Source organism: Agrilus planipennis, unplaced genomic scaffold (genome assembly GCF_000699045.2).
Source record: "Agrilus planipennis isolate EAB-ADULT unplaced genomic scaffold, Apla_2.0 scaffold268, whole genome shotgun sequence".
Taxonomy (NCBI): domain Eukaryota; kingdom Metazoa; phylum Arthropoda; class Insecta; order Coleoptera; family Buprestidae; genus Agrilus; species Agrilus planipennis.
The window spans coordinates 19,552-31,101 of NW_020440374.1; the positions used below are offsets into that span (position 1 = coordinate 19,552).

Below are 11,550 nucleotides of genomic sequence, written 5' to 3' on the forward strand. Positions count from 1 at the left end.
AAAAATAATAAAAATGATCCCAAAAAATTATCATTTCGCTTAATATGAAACATGTATATGTACTGATAGTAATGAGGAAATACAATAAAATTGGCAAAAATGTCGAAAATGATCATGTTAAATCAGTAAATAAAAAATAATTTTTTAAATTCAGTATTATGGGGGTCATTTTGTACTCTTACCGACTCAACATTCCTTGTACTAAATGCATTATTTATTATTGTAGTGAATAAGCAAAGTATTAGATTTATTATCCCACTATTAAAATAAAAGTAATGCATTGCATTGTAACTGCTCTGTGTATTAAATATGTAGTCCATTTCTATTATTATGTTTATTAGCATCTCATTGATAATCAATGATTTTCAGGCAAAATATGATGCGCGAATTGCTCACGCGAAGCAGACGTTACTTCCTTACAATCAAAGTTCTTGGCAATCAAGAAATCGATATTTATTAAATCCCCAACAAAATGGTGGTTTAGATATAGATTATAGGAAACAATACGTAAATGGCAATATACCAAATGGAAAATACATGAATAACAATTCTTTTGTAAACAACACAAACTCAAGCAGTACTAATTTGTTGTTTGTATGACAATAATTTTATTTTTAGATAGGAAATAATATTTTTTTAAAGTATTTCTTTCAATTGTTAACCATTTTATTTATGGATTATGTTTACAACTTTTCCCTCGATTTTTATATCTCGAATTATTTAACTGACCTGTATTACAGAAGAGGGTGACAATCTTTTTCTAATATCCATTCTAATGTTATGAATGCTTCTCATTGTCTCCTCCAACCAGGCCCGAAATTTCAAGAGTATTAATAAACAGTGACGTCGTTGTTGAATATTGGAACTTTCTTCAAATTTTTACAACGACATCCCTATCTCAATTTTTTCTATTTTTTTTCTTTTGTACATTGTCATTTGCATTATCAAAAATATGCACCATTTTAGGTGTTATACAGTTGATAAATAAAAAAATATATAGGATTTTTGAGTAAAATAGAAGAAAAACATGGTTGATAGATTTATATAATACATGATTACGATAGTGCCAGAATGTAAAATAAGAAGACAAATTAAAATTATGGAGATACTTAATCAAAAAAAATATAATAATAAATATTTTATCAGATACTACAGACGCATGGCATTCATTTAGAAAATGTAGATCACCCTGTTATATACTTAACTATTTATGTTTGAGCGATTATAAAAGACGCACCGAATTATTTATATATCTTGTTAAATTATACATTTCGATTTGTTTTCTTTCATATTTTATTTATAAAAAAGTACAGTATTGTAGTGTTATGCTATGGAGGTTTTTTGTCTATTTTTTCTGTGGAATTGTGTAAATATGTAAATAAATAAATATTTTTTTTATAACATGGCACTGGAATTATTTTTTTTACTATAAAGTCTTTGTGATTGTGTTCTGGCTGATTGATAACATTTTGCGATTAGAAAGATTGTCCTGGTCGTCGGAGCTCCAGGAAAATAGGTGAATGTCCTGAAATTTTTGCAACATTGACGTAAAATAATTTATTTTTACAACAAAAGATGCTTACTTTTTCTGAACGATTTAGATAAGGATTTCGTGAGACAACGAGTTCGATTCTGTCACCTGCGGATGCTATTAGAGGCACCGTCAAGCAGCAGTCGAAATCTTGTGTGCACGTATCGTTTACCTGAAAAAAATCTACATATACATATTTTGAAACTAAATAAATGGAAAGCAAACTTTGTTAGGTTTATATGGTATTTTCTATAAATATGAACGTTTGAACAACAGGGTATGTTTACAAGTCTAGCTGTAACACCTGGAGGAGTCAAGAGTAGTATATCCAAACGCCGAATAAAATCAGTAATAATATTCTATTCATCTGTTACCGTAATGACCACCCACTCTTTCCCACGATTTCTAAAAGAAGGCTGAAGAGATATGAAACACCAAGCTTTCATTTTTTGGCTTATTCAATATACAACGCGTATCGTGAGAGTGACACTGAGTTGCGTACATTGGCTCGCTGCGCAATAAAGCAGTGCGCATCCGACTTGATGCATAGGTAAGATTATGTTTATATTTTGTATTTTTACAACTGTAAAAAAACGCTTTGCTAACCATAACACCCGTTCTGCTATTTATTTGTCTTTGCCAGGTAGTAGGGGGAAATTGGTCAATACCTTTCTTTTTTTGTTTCATTCAACGTTCGGCTGTATTCGTGACTCCGGGTGTGCTGGCTAGACTCTTGTAGCATATCTGACTTTGAAGGCCACAACTTTTGAGACATTTTTATTGTTGTTACTTATGTGAGAATTCTAATTAACTCAAGTGAAATGTAGATAGATTTACTATTTAACTCAACTCAATCCTTTTACTTTCATCTATATGTTAATACATGTTAATTATCTTTTATCTTATTTTTTGGCGGGTTCTTAATATTTTCTCGATTTTCTTAGTTACCTGCATTAAACTTAAAAACGAACTTTTTTGTTAATTTGTATACGAGAAAGTACTGAAAATAAAATTATGAAAAAGTTCTCCGAAATACTCCTCTAAAATGTAGGAAAATTATACGAAGGATTCTACGTATCATAGTTCGTGAGAAATTCAAAATAAAAAATAAATGTGACCTAGTTAGTTATTCGCAATATAAAGTGATACAGTTATCTTCTTTGCGGCTTTTTGCAAAAAAGTACATGTTTTCGTTTGTTTATAATACATACCTGTAAAATTCTGTCGTAGGGTTTTAGTAGTCCCACAATATCTGCTGGTCCACCCTTCCTGATTCTATTTATGTAAACGCCCTTTTCGTAAAGACCATCACTTACACTAAATCCGTAATCGTCGTATATGGAATCTTTAAACAACGTTACATGATGAATTTCGTGGCCTAAGATATTTTCATTGCTGTATGTTCCAGGTAGTCTTTCCATAAAATTGTTACTTTTACTTTGGCAGTACATGTTAGCCTCGTACTTTAACGTGTTACCAAAATTGTAATTGGGCAGTGGTAAAGGGCTTGGGCAGAACGTTTCCTCTGTATCTGAATAATACTGCAACTGACCACACTCGTTTTTATTTTGACTTTCTTTATTTTCTGGATGCTCTTGCAATGATAACGGCTCACTTATTACACTTTCTATGTCTTTGTTTTCAACGTGATCTATAAGATTCAGATGTTACAAAAAATTCAGAGGTAAATATGAGCAGATATATTACCTTAATTCATATTATATATTTCAATATTTATTGCAGGAATGTGAACTTTTGTACTTCTTTTTTTGATGGAGCATTTTGAAGAGAAGTAACGAAGGATAAAAAATTGCAAAATTTAAATACCAAATGTGTAGCAATAAATAATTTAGTTTTATAGTTACCTTCGTGTAGCTTTTATTANTTCAAAGAATTGAGAATATATCACCTATTAGTAATTTATGGAGGCTTTAAACGACAACAGTAATAACTTTTGCGTTCCTTTTTTTTAAACTGACAATATTGAAACTTACCAAACTCTAAGATTTGGTATACAGGGTTGCTCAAAAAGTATGCAATATATTTATTGTGGCCAAATTATATATAGTGTACCTAAATCGAAAAATTTTCAAACAAAAAACATGTTCTTTATTTTAATACAAAATCGTCTGTAGCATCTTAATTTAGAGTTGAAAAATAGCCGCGTTTTTTGCATGGCCCTATATTGTCCTACAACTTTTATTAACTGGATCCATATTACTGTATCCTACAACAGCAAATCCGGATGCTACAGAAGATCTTGTATTAAAATAGAGAAAAGCCTTTGTTGGAAAAATTTCTGGATTAAACTTACAATACATTGGACCACCCTGTATACAAAAAGCTTATTTACATTTCAGTGGCGTATCCTGTTTAAAGCAAAAAAGACGTGTAATTAAACATCACATCGAAAAATTAATACGAATAATGTTAACGATGAACATCATCGTTTCATTTTAAAAATAAGACCAATAATCATAAAATATTATTACGATCCTTTACTTAGAATTCTCGATCTGTTTTAATCTTTTTTATTTGTGCTAATATTTTTGGCAACCGTGAATAAAAAAACATCCCGTTCACGTGTCGAAAGCTTTATGAGCCAAATGTATATCCGTTGTATTCTCTTAATACGTTTTATTAACCAATCAAAGATGATGTATGCGGTTCTTTGTAGTCAGTACATCTGATACATATACACATATACACATACACACACACACATAAAATAATAAAATTACACACGAAACCTACCTATTTTTGGGTTCAAATGTCTGGCTATTTTTAGCTGCACCCTATCGCCGGAAGTTTGAAGCAACCTAATGGCTTCGGACAGAGGCCTGTGCTCCAAGCTTTCGCTATTAATTGCTAAAATTCTATCGCCCACATGAAGGGCACCTGTTTTTTCTGCCAAGCCACCTGGAACAATAATTATGATTTTAACAAATCTAACGTGCACTCATTTTGGAGAAACATAGCTCTTAGATGACCATCTGTCCCTCTTGCTCATTGTAAGATTCATAAATATAGGTATAAGAAACGGACGATATATAAATAAAGCAGCAGTTTCCTAGTAATTTCTCAACTCAAATGGTAGTAATCAAAATTAATCAAAATAAAATTATATACAGGGTGAGCCACTAAGCCGAAATGGAATACGAAAACCGCAACCTTCCCAGTCGTTTCGTTTCTGAGATATTTATAATGACATCAACGATTGCAAACGTCAAATTTTCGAAGAAACGTGAAACAACTCCAGAACGGTGCGATCCAGGTCCAATACATTCTAATAAACAGATATTGTTTTTTTATTAGGAACTCAAAAATGTAATAAAAAGTAGGGGGTTTCATTTAGAATAACGAAGTTATTGTGCATTTAAGGTATAACCGGAAGTCAGCCATATTTGAAAATATTTTTACGTTATTTATACATTTAACTCATTACTGTTACTTTATTTTGCACTATTATGTTAGAATACGTGAAAAACAAAATAAAAATAAAAAAGCTTTGCACATTCTCACTTACCTTTTTTCATGCATTTTGTTTACGGTGTAAAAGTTGCAAGAACATTATCACTGCAGAAACTGATTTTCTTCATTAATAAAGCGAAAAAGGATTAGGCTCGATTTGCGTTTCAAATTCATTGAATTTGTTTATTTCAAACGTAAATTTTATCGACTATAAATTTTGAATCTACAGGGTGTCCCATTTACATAATGAGAAATATTGACGAACTTGTTTGTACTCATTAGATATATTTTACATTAATAAAAAAAGGAGTACTATATAAGTACTATTACTGATCGCAGGCATCTGTAGATCTGTACCGATTTTTAAATTAAAGGTATTAGAATTCTTCATTCATTAAAAAAGAGTGCGGGATGTTCGGTTACACTGCTCACGCGTGGGTAGCTAATAGGTTTGCGTGCCACAAGAGTTTGTGAATATTTTCGTGGGTATTTCATATATATTATGGTCGTAACTGGTATCAAATAATAGGTCAATGTGTCTACATGTGTAGAAAATTAGAAAAAATCGAAGTGGTTTATCGTGCGAGTTGTCTACATGACTAAATAGTACAAGAATGTTTTAAGTAAAATCATCCAGTGAGACTCAGTTGCGAGACATCGTCAATCTCTAGTTTTTCTTAATTACCAAGCACAATTTAAGAGAAAAGAGAATCGTAACGTTCCAATAGTTCTTTCAAATTTATATTGCGAAGTTGAATAGATACTTTTTTATAGTTATAGTGGCTGAGAAACGCTTACGATTAGTTATTATTGTATTAGTTGTTTCATACAAGCAAATAGCATACAGCATAGCGCATTCTGTTTGCTGGGAGTAAGATAATAAAAATAAATACGAAATACATAAAAAACTATAAAATTACACTTACCTGTACTGTTCTCGATATTATTTTCGGTAGCATTGCTGTCCCATGAGTCTACGGCACTGTCTATACTTGCTAACCCTGGGCTAGAATAACTACTGCGCTTTTGGTCAGAAATACTCTCTGAAAAAAAAAGGCATTTTTAATATGATTAACTTAATTCATTTAATTGTCATTGTAAACAATGCCATATTAGGTATGGATCTCATAAAATGATAATATTGAGTGTACTCATGCATACCTACTCAATTTATTAGGTTATTNAAATCTCTTATGTTTCACAAATAACAAAAATTTTAAGAAGATCAATCCAAAACAAATAACATTTTAAAGAATTGAAGAATTATACTATAAAAGCTTTTTCCTTTTACTTTTTTGGCAATTTCATTTGCGAGTAAATGAAAAATAAAGTGTCTCACCTTCCGTTAATCTTGAAAGAATAATAGGTTCTTGACTGTCCTCGCTTCCCGAGATTGTGATTCCCAAAGGACCTCCGTACCGTGTTAGTTCAACAGTGTAAACAATACAATCCAAAAACAAGTTGGCATTGTCGGTTTCTGTTTTTTCGATTTTTAATGTGACAATGTCGTTTGTAGACCATTGGAAAATGTCGAAGTTTGATTCGAAATTAACGTTATCCAAGGATCTATTGTCGATCGATAACAGTCTATCTCCTGCATGTAAAGTACCCGTTCTATGAGCTATTGAACCTCTACGAATTTCTGATATGATAAAAGGTTCGTCTGGATGATTTTTGGATGCTGCAAGAATGTTGTTTGTCAGTGTTGATCAATTACCTTTATCAGTTTAAAAAAAAAGTGCTTAGTCCCACTAATAACCAATTTAGGCCAAAGCAAGGATTTCATATTTCAAAATTCGGTATTCACTTGATACGTATATACTGAAGTAAAGTTACATTCAGTGGCGTAACACTAGGGTGGCAGAAAGGAAAATAACACGGGTTCCTGGCCCAAGAGACCGTGAGGACAGAAGAAACCTACCATTTATTATAAAATTCAGTAAAAAATATTAATTTTATATTTAATCAATTTAAGTCAAGTATTAACTCAAAAACTATCGAGATTTGAACACATTCATAAGAAAAAGATCGTTCAGTTTTAGAACGCTTCCATTGCGATAAGTTCATTTCTTTGGTGACGCGAGTTAATGATTTTCGGGGAAGTCCCGTTTTCTATTTTTGAAGGACGTTCATGCGCTACGCTAGAGTCAAATGAGTACTAATTTTTTACGAAATTTATTTGAATCTCGAGAAAACTTGATAAGTATACATATATACTTTACTTCGTGATTTAAAAAGATGAAATTACAATGTGAAGTTTTTTCCATATTAAGTTATTAAGGGAGGGCCCCATCCGATGAATTTGTAATGGGCCTCAGATGGTATAGTTACGCCACTGGTTACATTACTTTGACGTTATAAAGTATATTCTTACCTGTGATTGTTATACCCAATCCAGGGCCCTTCTTAGGCAATTTCACTGTAAAAATTCCGCTTGATGGAACTATTGTGTCCGCTACGTCAAACTCGACTTGAACAATAATTTTAGGAGTGTTATTTGGATCTGTACCCGCCTCTAAAAGATTATTGATTTCTTGAAGAGTGAGATTCGGTTGGTGATTTACCGATATTATACGGTCACCCGTTTGTAGACATCCGCATCTGTAATACGACACTTTTTCTACTAAAACGAACAGAAACTGTTTGTCTTTGTCGTAAAAATAAAGGTTTGATCACCGACTTTTCCCATTTTATCAGGATTGGATGTTTTTTTTTGACTAGTTTAGCCTTTTTAACCAAGTAAAATGCTGGTGCTTATTGAAGTTGAAAATTTATGTTTTATGGGTTGGCTTCAGTAACCTGCTGCATGATAGGAAGTTTGGGAGGCGGAAGCGGAAAAGGTGGATTTTGGTGAGGCAACCCCCATTGCACGGAAGGGTAAAAACAAAATTAGTATTCTGAATTATGATAGGAGGTATGAGATGGAGAAAATATTTAATATAGTACTCCAAAACAATTGTTAATGAGTAATCTGCAACTCAATTCTTCTGCTTCAGATGACTCATAACTATTAGAAAAGTCCTGAAGACGATTTAGGGTGAAATATCGGTAAAATACGATATGAAGGGGTGGAAACTCACAATCATAAACTTTTTAGAATATTAATGTGAAAGTTCATTTTCAATTTTTTACCCACTAAAAGGTTGTTAAAGGTGTATGTTTGAAGCGCAGCGTTGTACGGGTGTGAAACATGGACAGTGGGCGCGGCGGAAAAGAAAAGGTTAGAAGCTTTCGAAATGTGGTGTTATAGGCGAATGATGAGGATAACGTGGATAGAAAAGGTTTGAAATGAAGAGGTATTAGAAAGAATAGGAGAACGGAGGACTCTATGGAAGTCAATATAAAATAGGTGAGATAGGTTGGTAGGACATCTTCTCAGGCATGAAAGTCTAGTCAGTGACATATTAGAGGCAGAAGCAGGAATTAGAAGGGGTAGAGGTAGACCTAGGTTAGATTACTGTTCGCAAATAGTTAAGGATGTGGGACGTTCTAGTTTTAGGGAAATGCGAAGTTTAGCTGAGGATAGGAAAGAGTGGAGGTACGTGTCCAACCAGTCTTAGGACTGACGACCTTATGATGACCCACTATAAACTACCTCAGGTTAATGAGGGAAAATTTGTTGCTGTTGTAAATTTTTCACATTTTTCGTAGCTTAGTAGTCAGAGCATTAGTGCGTAAAGTGAAAGGTCCCGGGTTCGATTTCCGGCGAGGGTGTGACAACAGCAACAAATTTTCCCTCATTAACCTGAGGTAGTTTATAGTGGGTAAAAAATTAAAAATGAACTTTCACATTAATATTTCATATTAACCACTATTAAATGTCGAAGTGTTTCATACATATAACTTTTTAGAATTGTAGGTTGCCAGTTTCTTGAACTGTCTAATCGAAAAAACAACATTAAACTAAAATTAAACTAAAGGAAACAAAATTGGAAATTCCAAACCATTAATGAAAAATTAGAACAGCTACTAATTAAATACATTTTTTTTGTTTTAACCAAATAAAATAAGCTACTACAATTTATGACAAGACACAAATTAAAAATGTCTAGGTAGGTATAGTTTTCGCTCACCTGTAAGCTGAGGAGTCATTTGCAATCCTTCCGATCAGTATGTCCATGGGCCTATTATCAGAATGTTCACCAACAGCTAAGGTTAATCCATAACCTTTGCCCCTGTCAGCGACCAATGTTGTATAGAGGGTTTCAGAATGACAGACGCCTCTGGTTCCTGGTGATGTACAAAATGTGTTCACTGCAAAAAAGATAGACAACAAAATTTTTGATAAATTGATCTCCTTTTGAGATAATTCACAAAAGTAAGGGGTTCATGAGGGAATTTTTTAGACCTAATATACAAATTACATATTAGGTAAAACCTCAAAACAAACATCAAAATTAATTTAATTTGGGAATTTTTTTGATGGATTGACAACCACTTCTGAAAATTACGATTTTAATATTTATCCAATTTAATTTTTTCCAATTCTCTAAATAATAATAACAGAAACAATCATAAACTGGAAAATTGAAAATTATTAATTATAATATGAATTCGAAATATGAACACATTTGAAATGTTTTCATAGTAAAACGATGTCAGTAAGGGTATTAAATAAAACCCTGATTTTTTGAATATACAAGGACGGAACATAAGCCCGCAATGAGGAGACTGTAAAAGGGAAAGCGGCACGGAAACAGGTGTCTAGAGATGTGCAAAATGTTTTTTTTAACAAATTAAAATGTAAAATACAAAATACATTTCCCTTGTGCATTTTAAATGCAAAATACGAATTTTCAAAACACTTTTTAATTCGTTACATTTACTTATGTATCAAATAATTTTTAAGAAAACCTTGCAGGCATCTGCTCATTTTTTAAATATCGGAGTTTTTCTAGACTAACAGTGGTGTTTGCATTATATCACCAGCTACGAAGATTGAGTATGATTCATATTTTTTTGTTTGAAGTAGTTGAGAATTATATCATTATGTTATAGTTTCTTCAGTTGAAAAAAAGACATTGATCCGAAAATAGTTTTTTTAGCGTCAATGATCAGAACCAAAGTAGGATTGCAAATAATTTTATTGATGTAAAATCAAGATCAATCATTTTATATCAAAATATTTATAACTCCATTTTGTTTCTGATTTTTTGTAGTTCTTTGCTAAAGGTACGATAAGTCGTGATTTGGCAGGTGCAGATATTAATTTGGAACTTCAAAATTCCATATAGCATGACACTGAACCCGGAAAACAATATCGATCCAATATTTTAGATTATCCATTTTCTAGGAGTTTAGAATTTTTTGGGCTCTTTTCAGTTAAATAATTAGATGGCATTCATGAAATGGCTCTGTCCCCTTTTTAAACTTCTAATACCTTCAATAGCCAATGTGAGCAACTTTCATTCAACATTTTATATAATATTTCATCGGTGATACTAGTAAAACTTTTAACGGCAAAAATGTATTTTGCATTTTACAAATAGAAAATACGTTTGGAAAAGTATTTTAAATAAAATACAAAATGCTTTTTTCAAAAAAGTATTTAAATGCAACTATTTCAAATAAATCACATCTCTGCTAGTGCCTAGATTCAATTGGCTACTCGTACAGCGCAAGCGTAGTATGCTAACTACTGTATAGGTGCAGCAAATAAAATGTAGGTATAATTGTATGAGCACCACCGATTCTCTCATGAGAGACTTATCTCCCGTCGTTTGTAATGGTACATTATGTTTCGTCCCTATATTACTGTCTATCGTTTAAACCCTAACAATATTCCGTTACAAAAACTGTAAGTACTTAGTACACGTATGTAACACCTTGTATAATCGGGAATGATTTTATGTTGCTATTATCAAAAAAATCCTTATGAAAGTAATATAAAAAGGAATAAAGCTTTCTTTTGTTGAAGTTTTAACACTTACCTTGATCTCCTCCCTCAAATAGTTTTGGTACTGAGCTCTTACGGTTGTTATATCGATTATTCCTACTTCTCGACCTTCTTGAATTAATTGTGCTAAACCCTGAGACGCTCGGACTGCTTTGATAAACACCTGCATAACGAATGGTACACACATAAGTAACTAAAAACGGTCAGCTCTAATGATTAGAATTATAGTTTTTATTTACCGGACTTAAAATTTCGTGAGGACGATCGTTGTACCGCATGTGCTGGTAATATTTGGAGTTTAGTGGCACCTCTTAATAACTTTTCGGCATCTCTCGGACTACCGTTCCAATCGTCCAAACAGATGTCGTCTATTGCTAATAATTGATCTCCGACATTTAGAGCGCCGCATCTGTCAGAGGTACTTCCTGGTATAATTTGGTCAATGAAGAAACCTGTTCGATAGAAGCACATCAAATCGGGCTGATCCATTTTGACCAATTTATTTTTTTTTTTTTTGGTTTGTACAAAACTTGCTAGCTTTTGACGTTTTAATATAATTTCAAATTTAATTCACTCATTCCTAAATCTTTTTTCGGATTACAAGTTGTTGATATTTGTGATACCCCGTAGAAAAAATTTCCATTGAACTTCA

At 32.3% G+C, this 11,550-nt stretch overlaps 2 protein-coding genes across 2 annotated transcripts in view; one reads left to right on the plus strand and one right to left on the minus strand.

The window, feature by feature from the left end:
* The window catches only part of LOC108742469 (solute carrier family 35 member E1 homolog), a 3,546-nt gene extending 2,141 nt beyond the window's left edge, over window positions 1–1,405 (plus strand). Inside the window, exon 4 of the mRNA XM_025979684.1 lies at window positions 370–1,405. Coding sequence (XP_025835469.1) covers window positions 370–600 — 231 coding nt within the window. The 3' untranslated portion in view covers window positions 601–1,405. The remainder of the gene's footprint in view (window positions 1–369) is intronic.
* A 5-nt stretch (window positions 1,406–1,410) lies between these two features.
* Window positions 1,411–11,550, minus strand: part of LOC108742470 (glutamate receptor-interacting protein 1) — a 102,713-nt gene continuing 92,573 nt past the window's right edge. The window contains exons 6-14 of the mRNA XM_025979680.1: window positions 11,138–11,350; window positions 10,933–11,061; window positions 9,076–9,256; window positions 7,377–7,603; window positions 6,342–6,683; window positions 4,286–4,450; window positions 2,743–3,182; window positions 1,584–1,703; window positions 1,411–1,525 (exon numbers count right to left, since the gene is read on the minus strand). Of these exons, the coding sequence (XP_025835465.1) occupies window positions 1,427–1,525; window positions 1,584–1,703; window positions 2,743–3,182; window positions 4,286–4,450; window positions 6,342–6,683; window positions 7,377–7,603; window positions 9,076–9,256; window positions 10,933–11,061; window positions 11,138–11,350 (1,916 nt within the window). The 3' untranslated portion in view covers window positions 1,411–1,426. The remainder of the gene's footprint in view (window positions 1,526–1,583; window positions 1,704–2,742; window positions 3,183–4,285; window positions 4,451–6,341; window positions 6,684–7,376; window positions 7,604–9,075; window positions 9,257–10,932; window positions 11,062–11,137; window positions 11,351–11,550) is intronic.